This window comes from Chiloscyllium punctatum, chromosome 15, assembly GCF_047496795.1.
Source record: "Chiloscyllium punctatum isolate Juve2018m chromosome 15, sChiPun1.3, whole genome shotgun sequence".
Classification (NCBI taxonomy): Eukaryota; Metazoa; Chordata; class Chondrichthyes; order Orectolobiformes; family Hemiscylliidae; genus Chiloscyllium; species Chiloscyllium punctatum.
This window is the reverse complement of record NC_092753.1, coordinates 2,416,914-2,435,866: the sequence shown is the minus strand read 5'-3', so window position 1 is coordinate 2,435,866 and position 18,953 is coordinate 2,416,914. Positions and strand designations below refer to the sequence as shown.

The 18,953-nt window shown below is 40.4% G+C and overlaps 1 protein-coding gene across 5 annotated transcripts in view; it reads left to right on the top strand.

The window, feature by feature from the left end:
• LOC140485981 (polycomb protein SCMH1-like) overlaps positions 1 to 18,953 on the top strand; it is a 116,701-nt gene that overhangs the window by 25,906 nt on the left and 71,842 nt on the right. For 4 of the 5 annotated variants that reach the window (XM_072584464.1, XM_072584460.1, XM_072584461.1 and 1 more), the window contains one exon: positions 14,353 to 14,451. In XM_072584464.1, the coding sequence (XP_072440565.1) occupies positions 14,427 to 14,451 (25 nt within the window). In that variant the 5' untranslated portion in view covers positions 14,353 to 14,426. Of the gene's footprint in view, positions 1 to 9,853; positions 10,034 to 14,352; positions 14,452 to 18,953 lie in introns of those variants that run through there. The other variant, XM_072584462.1, reaches the window with a different exon arrangement.

Genomic DNA, 18,953 nt, shown 5'->3' with positions numbered 1-18,953 from the left:
AGGTTGTTAAAAGGGCAGAAATGGCTTTTTGTAGTGATATACTCTTCCTGTCAGATGTGGGAGATTTTGAATGTTCCTAGAGACTGTCTGTCTACAGGATGTGTGTTTGATTTTGAATTCTATCGGACCACATGGATTGGTCGAAGAAGCAGGTAGGGGCAATGAGGGGTTTACTGTGTACAGTGAGTGCAAGGGGGTGTGACAGATAGTAGTTTGAGGAAGGTACAGATATGGTCAGGTAGATGGTTGACTGCTAGAAATGATTCTGGATTGGTGGTGTTGGAAGAGCACAACAGTTCAGGCAGCATCCAAGTAGCTTTGAAATCGACTTTTCAGGCAAAAGCCCTTCATCAGGAATAAAGGCAGTGAGCCTGAAGCGTGGAGAGATAAGCTAGAGGAGGGTGGGGGTGGGGAGAAAGTAGCATAGAGTACAGTGGGGGAGGGGATGAAGGTGATGGGTCAGGGAGGAGAGGGTGGAGTGGATAGGTGGAAAAGGAGATAGGCAGGTCGGACAAGTCCGGACAAGTCATGGGGACAGTGCTGAGCTGGAAGTTTGGAACTAGGGCGAGGTGGGGGAAGGGGAAATGAGGAAACTGTTGAAGTCCACTTTGATGCCCTGGGGTTGAAGTGTTCCGAGGCGGAAGATGAGGCGTTCTTCCTCCAGGCGTCTGGTGGTGAGGAGCGGCGGTGAAAGAGGCCCAGGACCTCCATGTACTTGGCAGAGTGGGAGGGGGAGTTGAAATGTTAGGCCACGGGGAGGTGTGGTTGATTGGTGCGGGTGTCCTAGAGATGTTCCCTAAAGCGCTCTGCTAGGAGGCGCCCAGTCTCCCCAATGTAGAGGAGACCGCAACGGGAACAACGGATGCAATAAATGATATTAGTGGATGTGCAAGTAAAACTTTGATGGATGTGGAAGGCTCCTTTAGGGCCTTGGATAGAGGTGAGGGAGGAGGTGTGGGCACAGGTTTTACAGTTCCTGCGGTGACAGGGCAAAGTGCCAGGATTGGAGGGTGGGCTGTAGGGGGGTATGGACCTGACCAGGTAGTCACGGAGGGAATGGTCTTTGCGGAAGGCGGAAAGGGGTGGGGAGGGAAATATATCCCTGGTGGTGGGGTCTGTTTGGAGGTGGCGGAAATGTCGGCGGATGATTTGGTTTATGCGAAGGTTGGTAGGGTGGAAGGTGAGCACCAGGGGTGTTCTGTCCTTGTTACGGTTGGAGGGGTGGGGTCTGAGGGCGGAGGTGCGGGATGTAGACGCGATGCGTTGGAGGGCATCTTTAACCACGTGGGAAGGGAAATTGCAGTCTCTAAAGAAGGAGGCCATCTGGTGTGTTCTGTGGTGGAACTGGTCCTCCTGGGAGCAGATCCGGCGGAGGAATTGGGAATACGGGATGGCATTTTTGCAAGAAGTAGGGTGTGAAGAGGTGTAATCCAAGTAGCTGTGGGAGTCGGTGGGTTTGTAAAAAATGTCAGTGTCAAGTCGGTCGTCATTAATGGAGATGGAGAGGTCCAGGAAGGGGAGGGAGGTGTCAGAGATGGTCCAGGTAAATTTAAGGTCAGGGTGGAATGTGTTGGTGAAGTTGATGAATTGCTCAACCTCCTCGCGGGAGCGCCAATGCAGTCATCAATGTAGCGGAGGAAGAGGTGGGAAGTGGTGCTGGTGTAATTGCGGAAGATCAACTGCTCTACGTAGCCAACAAGCCGGTGTAATTTTACCTGCTAGAAACGATAGTCAGGTATGCTGTTTTGAATACTGGGATAGGATATGGCCCCTCAGGAGAGTAGAAAACTGACAGCCTGGTTTCTGGGACCATGACTGGCTCTGTTATAATGAGGGGTACGTCAGGTTCCAAGCGATCAATTGTAATAGGGAACATGCATTTCTGCAGCCATCAGCAACTTATCCAGATGATGTATTGCCTTCCTTGACATAGCATCAAGGTTGTCTTGGCAAGGGTGCAGAATATTCTGAAAGGGGTGAATGACTAGCAGGAGGTTGTTGTGCGCCTTGGTTGCAACGACATAGAGAAGAGGATTCTGCAGAGAGTGTATGGGAAATTAGGCAGGAGGTTAAAATATAGGTCTTTGGGGGTAGCAATATCTGGACTACTCTCAATCCATGGGTAGTGAGGGTAGGAATAGGAGGGATAGAGTGGATGAATGCATGGCTGAGGAGCTGGTGCAGGGACCAAGGATTCACATTTTTGACCATTGGGATTTCTTCAAGGATAGAAATGACCTGTGTAATAGGGACAAGTTCCACCTGAATTGGAAGGGGATAAATGCCCTTGTGGAGAAATTTGATATTGCTACTCAGGATGCTACAAACTAGGAGGGGCAGGAGAAGCAGTGGGAACCAAAGCGAAAGTGAGAAAAACAAAAAGGCTGAAGCTAGTACAGTAGAAAAGGGTAGCAAGTCTAATAGTCAAGGCAGACAGCTTGGCAGAGAACAAGATAAGACTGATAAATTAAACTGTGTTTACTTTAATGCAAGAGGCCTGATAGGTAAGGCAGATGAACTTAGGGCATGGTTGGGAACATAGGACTGGAATATCATAGATATTACAGAAACGTGACTCAGTGATGGATATAACTGGCAACTTCATGTTCTGGGTTACAGATGCTATAGAAAGGGACCCAAGAGAGGAGGAGTGGAGTTTTTCTTAAGGGATAATATTAAGGAGGATATTCCTGGGGGTTCATCTCATGAAGCTATATGGGTGGAATTTAAAAATGAGAAAGGAATGATTACCTTGTTGGGATTGTATTATAGGCACTGCCGCCACCTCAATAGTCCGTGAGAAGCCTAGAAGCAAATACATAAGGAGGTTTCAGATATCTGTAAGAAAAATAGAGTTGTCATGCTAGAAGATTTTAACTTTCCAAATACACTGGGCCTGCCATAGTATTAAGGGCTTGGATGGAGATGAATTTGTGTGGACAGGTAAACTTTCTTATTCAATATGTGGATATACCTGTTAGAGAAGGAGCAATACTTGACCTTGTGTTGGGAAATAAGGCAGTGCAAGTTACGGAGATATCAGTGGGGGAACTATTTGGAGCAAGTGATGATAATTTTACAATAATTATGGCAAAGGATAGAACTGATCAAAAAGTCAAAGTTCTAAATTGGAGTAAGGTCAATTTTGATGGTGTGAGACAAAACTTTCAAAAGTTGATTGGGAGAGGCTATTCACAGGTAAAGGGATGGTTGAGAAGTGGGAGGCCTTTAAAATTGAGATTTGAGAGTTCACAGACGGTAAGTTCCTGTTAGTGAATGGCAAGGCTGAAAGGTTTAGGGACTGTTGGATGACTAGAGAAATTGAGGCTTTGGTTAAGAAAAACAAGTAGGCATACGTCAGGTATAGACAGCGGGATTGAGTGAAGAAAATGGGCGCCCCTTAATGAGCAATGTGTGGAACCACAGGAGATGGGTGAGATATTGAACAAATATTTACTTCGAGAAGGACATTGGAGTCAGGGAACTTGGGGAAATAAACAGTGATATCTTGAAAAGAGTTACTTTTCCAGAAGAGTTGGTGTTAGAGGTCTTAAAATGCGTAAGGTTGGAGAAATTTCTGGGAACTGATCAGGTTTTTCCTAGAACTTTATGGGAAGCTAGGGAACAGATTTCTTGGGCCCTTGCTGCCATATGTGTATCATTGATAGCCATGAATGAGATGGTGGAAGATTTGAAGTTGGCTAATGTGCCATTTTCTAAGGAAGGTTGTCAGGATAAGCTGGGGAATGATAGACCAGTGATCCTTGCATCAATGGTGGGTAGGTTGGAGGAAAATCTGAGGGACTAGTTTTAATGCATTTGGGAAGGCGAGGACTGATTAGGGATAGTCAGCATGGCTTTATGTATGGGAAATCATGTCTCACTAACATTGAGTTTTTTGAAGAGGTGACAAAGAAGGCTGACTGGTTGACATCTATATGGACTTCAGCAAAGTGTTTGAGAAGATTCTGTATGGTGGATTGTTTAGTAAGGATGGATCACAAGGGATCTGGGAGAGCTAGCCAATTGAGTACAAAATTGGCTTGAAGGTAGGAGAGAGGGAGTTGTTTTGGAGGTTTACTTTTTCAACTGGAGACCTATGTCCAGCGGTGTTCCACAAGCATTAGTGCTGGGTCCAATACTTTATCATTCATATAAACGATTTGGATGTGAATATAGGAGGTATGGTCAGTAAGTTTGCAAATGACATCAAAATAAGTGGTGTAATGGACAATGAACGTTAACTCTGGCTACAGCAGGATCTTGATCGTGAGCTTAAGGAGTCGCAGGTGGAGTTTAATTTAGGTAAACGTGAGTGTTTCATTTTGGTAAGGCAAGCTACGATCAATACCCTTAATGGTAAGGTCCTGGGGAGTGTTGCCAAACAAGGAGACCTTGGGGTGCAGGTGCCTAGTTCCTTGAAAGTGGAGTTGTAGGGTGGTGAAGGTGGTGTTTGGAATGATTTCCTTCATTGGTCAGGGCATTGAGTGTAGGAATTGGATGTCATGTGTGGCTGTGCAGGATATTGGTGAGGCTACTTTCAGAATATTGCGAACAATTCTGGTTGCCTTCTCTTGGAACGATGTTGTTGAACTTGAAAGGGTGCAGAAAGGATTTTACAAGGATTGCCAGGTCAAGAAGGGTTGATCTGTAGCGAGAGGCTGAATAGGCTGGAGCTTTTTTCCCTGGAGCGTCAGAGGCTGAAGGATGACCTTAGAGGTTTATAAAATCATAGCAAGCATGGATGAGGTGAATAGCCAAAAGTCTTTTCCTTAGGGTGGGTGAGTCCAAAACTAGAGGGCATAGCTTTAAGCTGAGGGGCTAAGGATTTAAAGGAACCTGAGGGCAACGTGTTCACACAGAGGGTGGTGCGTGTAGGGAACAAGCTGTTAGAGGAAGTGGTGGAGGTGGGTACGTTTCGAAGGCACTTGGAAGGGTACATGAATGGGAAGGATTTAGAGGGATGTGGGCAAAATGTTGGCAAATGGGGCTAAGACAGATTGGGATGTCTGGTTGTCATGAATGAGTTGTACTGAATGGTCTGTTTTCATGCTGTATGACACTAGGTCAAATATAAATTTACTGTTTCAGGCTTGAAATTTCATTTTCAATGGTTTGAAAAGCAGATGGCTTGCCAAATATTTTGGATGAAGATTTGTGGTTTGCTTGGTTTTGATTTGTGAGAAGATGTGAAGTAAATTTGAAGGTAATAATTGATTTTGTACCTGTTTTTCATTGCAAAGTTGGGAAGCTTTGGGATGTTGTATGTAAATGGAACCTTTTGTGCATGGGTTGATTTTGTGCTATATTGAAAATTGATTTGTATAAATCAAATGTGATAGAAAAACATCTTTCCCATCAGACTTAATTTCTTGACATAGTTTTAGAACCATAATTCAATTCTTGCAGGTAAGCTGATCATCTTGTATTCTTGGGAATATTTTCATTTGCTCAGATATCGAAATAAGTTTGCAGGATGTTGTAAAGTTCAAATTTTACCTGTATTCCTGAATTAAATTTTGTCATACTGAACATAGTATTTTTGATTGGACTTTGAAGCCAGTAGGCATGAATCCAAACTGGTTGTTGTAACCTGGAATGTTGATTAAGAAACTACAGAGAGGTGCACAAACTGCTCCATTTAGGACTGCCATGCACATTACTATGGCATTTGATTCAATGGAAAAACACTTTTAATTGCCAATCTTGGGCCATTATTGTGGGTTTTTGACAATGATTCAATCAATTCTGTGTGCATGACTATTCGGTCTAGCTCAACACTATAGTTAGTACCAAAGTTCTGAAGGTTAGATAAATTTAGACCACCGAGTGATGGACATCTCAGCAGACCAAGCACTCCGTTTCACTTGCTACTCAAGGTATCTACAGAATGTTGTTGACTGTGTTTTTCTTTCTCTCCCCCCCCCAGATTTTTTTTAGATTACTTAGTGTGGAAACAGGCCCTTCGGCCCAACAAGTCCACATCGACCTGCCGAAGCGCAACCCACCCATACCCCTACATTTACCCCTTCATCTAACACTATGGGTAACTTAGCATGGCCAATTCAACTAACCTGCACATCTTTGGACTGTGGGAGGAAACCGAAGCACCCGGAGGAAACCCACGCAGACACTGGGAGAATGTGCAAGCTCCACACAGGCAATCGCCTGAGGTGGGAATTGAACCCGGGTCTCTGGCACTGTGAGGCAGCAGTGCTAGCCATTGTGCCGCCCACGAGCCACCGTGTCCTTAATGTGATGACAGGACTTTGTCTTCACAATGACATTGCATTGAACATCTTCTCTCTCTACAAGAATCTCAGAGTCTCTCTCTCTCTCTCTCTCTCTCTCTCTCTCTCTCTCTCTCTCTCTCTCTCTCTCTCTCTCTCTCTCTCTCTCTCTCTCTCTCTCTCTCTCTCTCTCTCTCTCACTCTCTCACTGCAACCCCAGGTCATCTCCTCCGCCCTAAGGCTCCTCAACCATGTCCTGAAACAGACTTGCTACCACAGCCATATTTGCTTCCTGAGTGCCTGCCTCCGTAACCAACCAATCCCACAAGGACTCCGGACTACTTTTAAGTCAGCAGAGTTTGGAACCGAACAGGACAAACTGTACAGAGTATAGATTTAAAAACAACAGCAACAGTTCTCCTACAGGATTCTCCGCTCCACACACTCAGCCACGTGCCGGCACCTAACCTCTTTACTGTCCGCCCTGCTACAGCTGAGGGCCACACTTTCTCAGAATGCAAAAGGACCCCTCCTTTACTATATTCTAAGAAGAATTCATACTCTCAACAAACAGTATTTCAACACCATCTCAAACATCAAAAACTGTAAGTACAACAAACTCTTATACATCCACCTCCATGACCAACGCTCCTCAAACATTCCATAAGATTCCCCTGCCTCTGGAACTTCTCTGACGCCATCAGCCATGTGGCTGGTGCAGCTACCATCCCCATGGCGATTGATGATGTCACTTCTGCCCCCATTGTGGCCGCTTCCACAGCCACATCTGCCCCTCACAATTCCTCATTCACCACCATTGGTCACTCGTGGTCAGGTGCAGATTAGTGGTAATGAGGTTTTCTCTGGTTCCTCACTGTCACCTGGACTCAACTATTTTTAGGTAAGTAGTGATACTACTGAGCTATTGTTGATGATGAACATTGAAGTCATTCACCCAGAGTACATGCTGCGCCTTTGCCATTGTTTATGCTTTATCCACATGTTATTCAATGTGGAGGAGTTATGATTCATCAGCTGAGGGAGAGGAGCAGGGAACGTTTCCTTTCCTATGTTTCCGAGGGGTATGGAATCAATGTTGAGGACTCCTAAGGTAACTGTTATCAGACTGTATATCACTTTTACTGCCACTTGTTATTATTATAATAGAAAACATCAAGAACAGTGGTGTTGTCTGTTCTCTGTCAGTGTTGTTTTGATTAACTGATAGGGCATTTATCGCTATCTAGGGTCACTCTTTCTCTGGGGGCTGCTCTTGATATTTTCTTGAGTGACTTTTTCATTCTTATTAACTTATTTAGTGAAGCAGTCACTGAACAATAGCTTTTGGATTTGTGTTGATGTCAGTGTTTGGACACACCCAGAGGCAGCATTCCAAGAATCCATCCGTATCCTCAATTATCTCATTAAACTTAAAATGGCAACGCGCAGGGGAAGCTTACATTTCTTAAATGTTGATTATAGTCAGACACATTACATTTATTACAGTAGCTGTTGAACTTGCACAGCCTTAAATTGGCGAGTCCATATACATTTGAAAGAAATTAATTTATTTCAAAATTTACTTGGGTTCCAATTGGCTGAGTATTCTTTTAAATAAAATTGTTCTTCTTTTGAAGCTCTCAGTCTGCCCTTTCAAACTTGTTCTTAGTGCACCCTTTTTATTTCATGTTCTTGCTGCTTCCTTCTGCCATCAACCATCACCATCTCTCACACCCCAGTGCAACTTGCTTCTTTCTCTTGGGGACATTGAGAGAGATATTCAGGATAGCAATCTATAAGTAGTGGTGTGGCACATGGATCTGGGTCCACTATTATTTAAATAGGTATTAATGATTGGATGAAGAAAGTGAATGTAATGCATCCAAGTTTTCAAGTAACACAAAAATAGATGGGAATGTGAGTTGTGAAGATGAGAGTCTGCAGGAGGGTATAGATAGGTTTTGCTTACTCTCAAGCCTTAGCAGATGGAATATAATGTGGAAAAATATACGGTCAAATAGGCTGAATACTAGGTGGAGAAATATTGCAAAAAGGTATCGGAGCACTTGTGCGTGTCAGGCTTCACCAGGCTGTAGGGAATGCAAATGGAATGTTTGCTCTTAGTTTAAAGGGAAAGGTGTATAAAAGTAGGGATTTTTGCCTAAAATTATACGAAGCACTCGTCAGACCACATTTATGAACAGTTTTGTGGTCCTCTTATCTAAACAAAGATATACTGCAGTCCAGAGAAGGTGCACTAGGCTGATACCAAGTACGGTGAGACTGTCCCTTTACAGTGTAGATATGCAAATACTGTTTCTCCTTGTGAGAATTGAGGACCAGAGGGCATAATCTCAGAATAAGGGGTCATACCTTTAACACAGATGAGAAGAAATTTCTTCTCAGTGTGGTAAATCTGTTAAATGCTTTACCTTAGAAGGCTGTCGAAGCTGGGTTAGATTTGTAATTTGAAAGGGAATTGAAAGTTAGAGGAGAGGCAGGGTGGTGGAGTTGAGGATTATCAGATCAATCATGATCTCATGAAAAGTCAGATCGGACTCATTGGGCTGAATGGACAACTTTTATTCCCATATTCTAGGGCCTGTCTCCCTAATTGAAAGATTGGAGAAGTTGGACCATAAGTGCAACAAAGTTCTTTTTGCTGTAGTTCTGCTGCCACTTTCTATCATTGTGCAATTATTCTGGTATACTTGGCTGTAGTCTGATTCCTTTCTTCATCTGAATCATTAATGTTTTTAAATAATGGTAGGCTCAGATCCGTGTTGCAGACCACTAGTGACAGGTAGCCATCCTGGAATAACCACCTACGCCATCACCACCCCCCCCCCCCCCTCATCATACCAACAATGTTTTGCTATTAGCAGCAATTAAGAAAGGAAGCAATCACAGTTTGACATTTTCACAAATATAAAACTCTGACCCTATCCAAGTGTCAGCATTACTCAGAAATCAGATCTGCATTCCGTGTACAGTCAAGCATGAGTTGTGACATGAGCAGCAATAATAATTACATTGGGTGTAGAACCTGATCCTGGTATGTAGCTGTGTTAGAGTAAAAATTGGCCATTCAGGCCTGACACTTTAGCATCTGCTTTCCACTTCATTTGCTCCCCTTTGCTTTATTTATCTTGCACTATTTGCAAACAGAAAACTATCAAGCTTTTGCAGAATCTCAACTAATCTGCATCCATAGTCTTATATTATTATAACAGATTATATTTCTAGCTAGTATTTGTGGCTGCAGTGGTGGTGAATAGCTGTGAATCCATTTTTGAATACACTGCAATTGCAGCCTTATTTTGGATTACAGATCATAGTATCAACATTGTCAAGATTTTTACTGCAAATGATATAGAGTTGTCAAGTGAAAATTGAAAGGGCACTTGTTAATCTGTGCGTTTTGTAATTTGACTTGGCTCCATAACTTGAGATTTTTTGATGTTTAGGAGTTTAGGTTGTAGTATGAATGTCATGTGAATTCACATTGTCCTTTACTAAATGGCCAGTGCTTTGTTTTGCAGTTACTTCCTGTTCTCTTTAGCCTTTAAGTGCCAAGTGTGTGTACTAAAGATTTGCTGGTGCACATTCTCTGGTTGGACCAATGGGATTCCTTTCATGTATATTTCAGACAAGCCAGATGCTCCTTTAATGACTGAAATGTTTGACACCGCACCCTGGGAAATGAAGATGAAAGGCAAAATGCAAACCATGACTACGCTGTACTTTTCATCCTCTTCAATTTAAAATTTAACTATTAAGGAACAGCTGTTAAGTAAGATGAGGCAAGCCTTTTTCATTTTTCTTTGACTTAACGGTTGGTGATTCATGCTGCATTCCTTAACCTAGTTTAACTGACGACTGATATGATGCGAAATATCTTGCATGCATTTTGCTATCTGAATGCATAACAACAAACCAGGTGCTGAAAAAAGCACAATCAACCGTTTATTAATTAGTTGATCAATGAAGAGCAGGTGAGCTAGTGCAGTGTTCAATATTATGGGTGCACTTATTTAGGATATTGAGTCACTGTGCTTTTATATTGTGATGCCAACACTAGCGGACATATTCGGGAAATGTCCAGTGGAAGTGACAGTATGGAACCTTCATAGCTGTGATATCACAGCTGGTAGCATGGAATGAGTGAATGAAACTATCTCTTCTGGAGAAGATTGAGGAGGCATGAGCTTAAAGTTTGAGCTTTACCTGCCACATGAGAATTCTGCTACCAATTACTTTTAGATGATCAGTTTTTAGATATTTTCTAATCAACCAGCTCCGATGTTATTGCACACCTCTGGAACAGGTGGGACTTGGACTTGAACCTGGCTCCGAGGCATGGAATTTAGCACCGGACCACAAGAGCTCAGTGATCAACTTTTATTCTGAGCCAGCTGACGAAAATTGGCTTGGCAGCTGTTCCATCATGCTGATTAGTGTGTGACTGGAAGGTATTGCGCAGACCTTATTCTGTGTTAAATATAATGTATAAGCAGCTGAGTAACAAGGTTAAAAACTACAACACATTGGGGGAAAAATGAGTATGCACCAAACAAAATTTTAGAGAATTTTGACTGGTGGGGGGGATGCCAACAGGCTAGTCGTCAGTCTCAATCTGACTTCATCAGAAAACCTCTTGTTTGATTTAAAAACTTGATTCAGATTCTGGCAAACAAGGAAACAACCTCATTCCAATCTCCTGAATGCTATTTCCAATCACCAGAAGATTGACCCTGGAATATTTGGCAGCCCTATTTCCATCAATCTACCATTGGTCACAAAACCTTCACCTGCTTAGGTTTTCAGGAGCTCTAGAATACCCTCCCAATACTTGTCTGCCCCGTATCTTCACTTGCCTCCTTTTTCAGACACTTTTTGACCAAGCTTTGGTGATATGCCCAATTACAATTTTGTCTGTATTGTACTCTTGAGGCAAATTGTTATGTCTTACTATATTGCAGGTGCTATAACTATGTGCTTGTTTATCTATGAACTGTTTAAATAGTTTCAATTAGAAGTTTTTAAGTTAACAAAGATGTAAGCAGATGAGAAGATTACCAGATATCTTTTAGATAAGATCAGGAATGAGACTTTGAAAGGCACCAGGCCAAGGAGTGGCTGATCGAAACATGAGGGAATTCAGCCTTCACAAGTAGAGAGATCTGGGAAATCTTAGATGGATAAGAATAATGCCTGATGTATGTATCACCGGATCAAGCCAGGGACAATTGTTTAGCATATGATTAAATTGTAGAATGAAGTGATAGTATGCGTACATGACCAAAATTGGATATAAAGAGTAAGACTAGAAGCTTTTCACAGCACAAGCTTAGGCTGCCTAAAGCTGGCTTTCCGTGCTTATGCTTTACTAAATGGTCATAACTTGTACCTGAAGTGTCCCGGTGGTTTACCAAGTCAGTCCACAAAACTAGATTACCTTGAATGTAATATAAATATGGAGTTAAAATAGTAATGTATTTCAGTTGAACTCAGTATGCCATATCTAGATGATTTCATAGTGTGTTTTGATACAGCATAATGTGAAATGGCAATAAATGGAGTTTTCACTAAATTCAGTGACTTGCAATTGATTATTATCCTTCCAGAATTTCAGGGGTTTTCAGTTAAATTTTAAAAACATATGAACAAGGAGCAGGAATTGGTGTTTCAGCCTCTTGAACCTGCTCTGCAATTGAGTAAGTTCATGGCTAATTGTGACCACAAATCGATATTTCCTTTAACCCCTGACAACTTTGTACCCCTTTGCTCCACCTAAAATATGCCATAAAATATTCAAAGACTCCTACTTCTACTGTCTTTTTGCAATGAGTTCCAAAGACTCATGACTATCCGTGAGAACAAATTTTGTCTTATGGGGTGGCTTCTTATTTTTAAAAGTGACTCTTAGTTATAGTTTGTATGATAAGAACAAATATCATCTCCATATCTAGCTTGTCAAGATCTCTAAGGATCTTCATATGTTGCAAACAAGTCACCTGTTAAACTTCTAAACGCTTGTAGGTGCAAGTCTAGCCTGTCCGACCATTCCTCCCAAGACAACCTGCCCACCCCATCAGGTAGTCTAGTAAGCCTTCTTTAAACTGCTTTCTCACTTTAACTGAAGCGATCAATACTGTGCACAATATCCTAGATGTGATCCCTATAACTCAAGGGCAACCTGTCTACTTTGTGTCCAATTCTCCTTGTGATAGATGTTAACATACTATTAACTTTTCATTGCATGCTTTATCTGCATATTAACCTTTTGTGATCCATGTATTGGGTCGCCGGGATTATTATTATTCTGAGCTATGCAATCTTTCTCCATTTGAATTACATGCTTTTTATTTCTCCTGCTAAAATGACAATTTCACAATTCACTCATTCAAACAAATTATCTAAATCCTTTTATAGCTTCCTTATGGCTTCATCACAAATTACTTGCCTATTTGTTTCTGTGTCCTCAGAAATTTGGCAACCATACCTTTTTGAGGTCTCAACATTAATCCCTATGTCACATCACTTATGTTGTACGAACCTGAAATACCTATGTCTGTCCAAGCTCTGCTTCCTGTTAGCCAAACTATATGCTATCTTTAAATATCATGAGCTTTTATGTTCCAAAATAACCTTTGAAGCAATACTTATCAGATGTGTTCTGTAAGTGTAAATGTGGCACATCCAATTGTTCTCCTTATTTTGAGCACTTTATTTCCTCAAAGAGCTCAAACATGGTAGTCAAATATGATTTCCCTCTCATAAAACAATGTTTACTTTGTGTGATTACCTTGAACATCTCAAGTTCTCTGCTGTAGCATCTCTAGTAACTTGTAACATTTTCTTTATGACTGGTGTTAAATGAGGTGGCCTGAAGTTTCCTGCTTTCTGTCTCCCTTTTTGAGGTCTCAACATTTGCTACCTTCTAATGGGTCCTCATGTGAATCTAGAGTGTTTTGGAAAATTCAAGCCAGTCCTTCAACTATCTTGTTAGCCATTTTGTCTGAAACTGTAGGAGAGGTCCATCAGGACCGGTACTTGTCAGCTTGCACTTCCAACATGTTACTCAGTATTGCTTGTCTGGTGATTGTAATTTTCCTTGGGGAACTTCCCGCCCATTTCTTAATTTACAATATTTTTGAGAGCAAAGACTGGTGGAAGGTAACTATTCAATTCTGCAATGTAGTTTACATTATCAGTTCCTGAAACTGTACCGAAAAACCTTGTTCTTCACAAAATTGTTCAAAGCAAATATTCGACTTGAGGTTATTGTCTCCCATTATTTAAAGAAGATGACCATTCAAAAGGAAGCCCTCTGTTAATTACAATGTTCTTTAACACGCAAGTGAAATGAGCAATTTACAGCTGTCTCCACGTGATCCTTTCAGCTGGTGAAGTACAGTAGAAACTAGTTAATGACCTTTTTCAAAAAGAAAGTTGATTTGTGTAATACCTTTTTTCTAAACAAAGGGCAATATCTTGAACAATAGTTATTGATCTAATTCTTATCGGCTACCTCACTTCAATTGTGCATTTCGCGACCAGATGAAGATTAAGCTGCCATTTTTTTTGAATTGCTATTGATTGGTGCCAACAGTGCTCAATGATAAGTTATAATGCCATAACACACACATGCAAAAGTTCTCATTGTAATTATGACGCAAAATAAAGTAACGACTTTGAGCTTTCAGATGGCTGAAGTGTCATGACCAGTCTTATTTTATTACTCACTTGTGGAATGAAGTGCTGCCATCTGGGTTAGCATTTCTTGCCCATCCCAGTCGAGAAGTTGGTGGCACATTATCATTTTTTTGAATGACTGCAGTGCACGTGCTGTGGTTAGACCTGCAATCTGTATACACCAAAGTGTGCCTACATTGTCGAGGCCTGGCTAACCAAATGAAAATGTTCAATCAATTCAAAGAAATTTGTCACTTTAAAGTTCGTACAGAAGAGTGGAGGATGAACCAGACACAGGTGACAGTTGTTTATAACTGATGTGTCGATCTTCTTGATTGGAACTTCACGTATAGGCACATTTTCCTGTTTTGTTCATGGGCAACTTATTACATTCTCTATTACTTGCATTTTGTAATTCTTGCAGGAAAAAACCTTTCAAAAGAAGGAAGTTGGTATTATTCCAGCTTTTGCGTGTTGTGGAACATTGCAGAAATTGCCATGGGGAGAGCTTCAGCAACAAAAGGTAAGCTTGTCTGGGTAAAATAATATTTTATTAATGTGCCACCTTTTTTGTGGATTGAAAGTATGATTTGTCTTGACCAGCAGTAGGATTTATTACACAAGGCCTTTATGTTGTGCTTTTCATTGCAGATAAGATTAATGCTTTTTCAGTCTTTTGTTTTCAATTGTCCTTTTCCTTTTTCTTGTGAATAATTATTTGGAATTACATCAGTACTAATTGCCTGATTAGAACCTAATACGAGTAAAACTGGTAATGTGCAAGATCACGTGGGAATCTTTCATTAACCATAAACTAGCTTTGCTGTAACCTTAAAGTGCCATTAAAACCAAATTAAGGCTTTTGAAATAGAAACTGACTTCATTGCACAGCACAATCTTTGGGGAATAGATTAAGGGTTGGATCTCTTGTTGATCCAAAACTACTGCTGTTAAATAGTGATTTTGATTTGATCAGTATGGACAAAATTTTATCAAGAGCTTCTAAAAAAAAATCTAAAATGATATGGGCATGTGGTGCTTGTTACCAAAATGTGATCTTGACAGTTGTCATGTTCAAATGCTGTAAGAATCTGGATTATGTGTTCCACATATATTGAAGGCAAAGTTATACAGTGGGAAGACACAAAGTAGATGTCAAGTTTGTCAAAGTTAACTGGGAGGAAGTACTCTTAGTTAGCATATCAGGCATAGTCCAGTGAAATCAGTGGTGTCTATATAACAGAAGTTGTATTGACCAAATGAGTTGTCATCCACAAAGCAGCATGTTCCGTTGTTCAGTCTTGTGGTACACTAACAAGTGAAAGGTCCATTGTATGCAGTTAGAGAAATGTTCAGGGCTTGGGCCTGTCCACAAGTGGATAAGTCCTCTCTGGTTAGTGGATGGTGATTTTCTATTGGAGGATAAAAAGTAAATTAAATTGGGGACTGCAGTAACTTTTTCTCCTGGATTTTAACTTTTCCATATATTTTGTTCTCTTGATTTCATCCATGGTGTAGTAAACTAAAGTTGCCATGTAACTAACTTGGATACAATGATTCTCAGCAGGCATCAGTTCTTGGGGTTAAATTTCAGGTCTAGATTCAAATTTTAGTTCAGTTGTTTCAGCATAATAATTGAAAAGGATTGGAGGAAGTTGGATTTTCATTTACAGAATTAGATGGCATTGCGAAGTGCTGTGGTTATGGTTCATAGGATAGTAGCTTTCAAATTCTGAGCGGTTTAATCATATTTGTGCTAAAACCAAGTTTGATCCGACTGACATTCTGACAGTTTTGTTCTTTCATGACTTTGTTTGGCTTAATAGGGACTCACATTTATGATAATTCATGTACAAGGCTGTTTGGAAATTGTGCAAAGTTTGTCTTTTCTTATTATGATTTGGAATCTTTTATTCATTTGTCAGCAGTTAAGATGTGTTGAGTGGATGTTGTGGATCATGTGACCTAAAATTTCTCTTTTAGGAAGAGTATTCTAGTTAATGGTACAGTGAACTGTAAATGTGTTATGGGAGATTGACTCATGACCCTTCAAATTCAGTCTTGATATATGTTATTACACCTTTTTGAAGTTTGAGTTTCAGTTGGACTAAGGCATTATTATCCCATTTATTTGACTTTTATGGTACATCATTCAAAAAAGAAGCGTTATTTTCACTGTGACCTGTCATTGACGACCAAGTTTCCACAAGTTGATGCAAAAGAATTTTAAATGTCTTGATAATTATTTGTTGTTTATGGGTAGTTTGGTAGGTGAGTACGACCACGTTATTTACCAGAGAAGCGACATGAATGATTATTCTCTTCAATTGCATCCATTTAATCAAGTTCCAGTTTATGCTATCTTTAAAGCTGCCACAGGTCGAATTTGTCCTGTTTCATTTATGTAGATTTGACTGAAAGGTATAATAAATTATTTGATGTATGGTGGATCCTCTGTCGGACACTCTGCATTGTTTAAATTGTTGAGAGTGTGGTGCTGGAAAGGCACAGCCGGTAAGGCAAACATCCAAGGAGCAGGAGAATCGCCATTTCAGGCATAAGCTCTTCATCAGGAAGAGCCTATTCCTGGTGAAGGGCTTATGCCTGAAACGTCAATTCTCCTCTCCTCGGATTTGCCTGACCTGCTGTGCTTTTCCAGAACCACACTCTCGACTCTGAAGACTGCAGATGCTGGAGATCACTTTCTCCCTTGTTTAAATTGTATACGTTCTTATGCTGCCATGGCACGTGGAAGCTGGTTAGGAAGTTGAAAAGAATTATTCAATGAATGGGAATCAATCCATCCCCCTACCACCTATTCGCTGGCATCTTGGTTTTATGATTGCTCATATGTTTAAATTAGCTTCAAATTAAAACAGACAAATGTTATGACAGAAAATGAAATTATAGGATTATTGTTATGCACATGAGAGAGAGAGAGAGAGAGAGAGTATGTGTAATTGAATTCTCCCAAGGTTCTCTTCTATCAGCAAGCACAGGTTTTATAGTTTAGTTTTTTTTTCCTGAGGCTATAGCCTAGTTTTTCCCAAACACTCAATTTATGAACTCAAATTTTTAAATGGCATGCAAGAAATGTTCTTTATGATTAAACCAAAAGTTGGTTTATTCTGGCATTCAAGCCTAGGTGATTGTGTTAAAATATACAAGCAGGTATATTAGGAAGGAAGGAAAAGTTTATAATTTGCATTAACTTGAGGGGGAAAAGTATCAAAAGCATGGTTATGACCTTTGGGTTTTTGTGAGGATCTAGAAAGTTGGTATCCAATGAAAATTTTGTAGGATCTTAGATTCAAATGGATGTAGAAGGCTGATATAACAGTATATCTTTAATAATTGATGAAGGACCAACAAGATAATAGTGTACCGAATTTTACCACATTATAGGCAACGACAAGTTTTCCTCCAGAATCAGATTTTGAAGATCTACACCTGAGGCAGGTTGAACAATGCCTGGAGTTGAGGCATAACTAGTTAGATTCTTAGCAAACTGTGATGTTAACAATACACCAGACTGTTACCAGACGATATAGTTAAAGCGTAACTAAAACTCTCTTGACTTTTATTAATGTGATGAGGCCAATTTAAGGAGTAACGTCCTATTTAATGAATAGGTTTCTATTCCTCTGGCCAGAGATCCAATATTCACCTAATGAAATAAGTTCTGCAACAGTACCTCTAAGTAGAAAAAGTTAACTGCTATTGCCCTAATGAAAATCCACTGTTGTTTGAGTGAGGTGTTGGGCCATTAACACCATTTCAAGTACAGAGATTCAAGAGCTCCAGTTTGTTTTTGGTCCCTGCTGGGGTAAAACACAGCTCTGAATGTTTATTTTGTTGACTGCTCAGCTCCCACAATGTAAGGATGAGAGATTCAGTAGTATGATGTTTGAGCTGCTTCCTGCTAACTGCTTCAAAATTTTCCAGGAATTTATAGTTATCCATCATGCGATCAATGTTTGGTATCTTTAGACCAACAAAGTCCTTTTTAAAAACTTAAACTAGCAAGTGTTCTTAAAATAGTTTCATTTCTATCTGTCTTGTGGAAAAGACAAAACCAAAGCCAAGTTGTACTGCCTATTTGGGATGTTGCAGAGTTTTTCCTGTGTAACTATTTTGTTTGTCTTTAAACAGTCAAGTTTGGCTTTCTTAGTTTGTGCAACACGCACAGTGCTTAAAGGTTTAGAGCAGACCTTTCAGCCCTTTAAATCTATGCTCCTTGTTAGATTGTGACTAGCATTTACTTAATTCCTTTCGCCCTCTTAGTTTCAGATATCTTGGGCCAACAACTTGGACCAATAAATTTCAGTCTTGAAAATTCCAAATGACTTAGCAACCGCTGCTTTTTGAGAGCAACTTCTAGATTTTAACAACTTGGAGGAAAAATGTTTCCTGTTTGAATGGCTACTTTAAATTAAGATTATGTTCTCTTGTTCTGGGCTGCTTGTATAAGAGGAACTAATTTCTCTGTATTTACTTAACTTAATCCTTTGATTATTTTAGAGCAGGTTTTTTTCCAAATTCTTCAGCTTGCGGTGGCATGCATCAATTTTTCTGTCGTGGCTGGTGATCAGCTTTCAAGAAAGCAAGGTTAGGAACAGTAGTAACCGTGAGTGTGAAAGGAAAACACAATTCCAATCAATGAAATGATCATTTAAATGACCTATGAGTAAACTTGCTATAAGTGTCAAGCTGCAGAGCTGACTAATTATTTTTGCCTTTTTGGTTAAGACTTAGAGCAGGGCCCAAATTCTTGTCATGAAAGAAGGAGAGGAGACTGAGATCAATTTAAGGAGTTGAACTTGAGTAACCACTGACCTTTTTGTTTCCTACTAGTGAAGGATAGGATGTTGCCTTGACTGAAGACATTTAGTTATGAAGAGAGACTGTGTAGACTAAGTTTGTTTTCCTTGGAGCAGAGCAGACATGGTTAAGGAACAACATCAAGATGTATTAAAATAATGTGGAAAATAATAGGGTAGACAAGAAGAAACCTTTGCCTGTTGG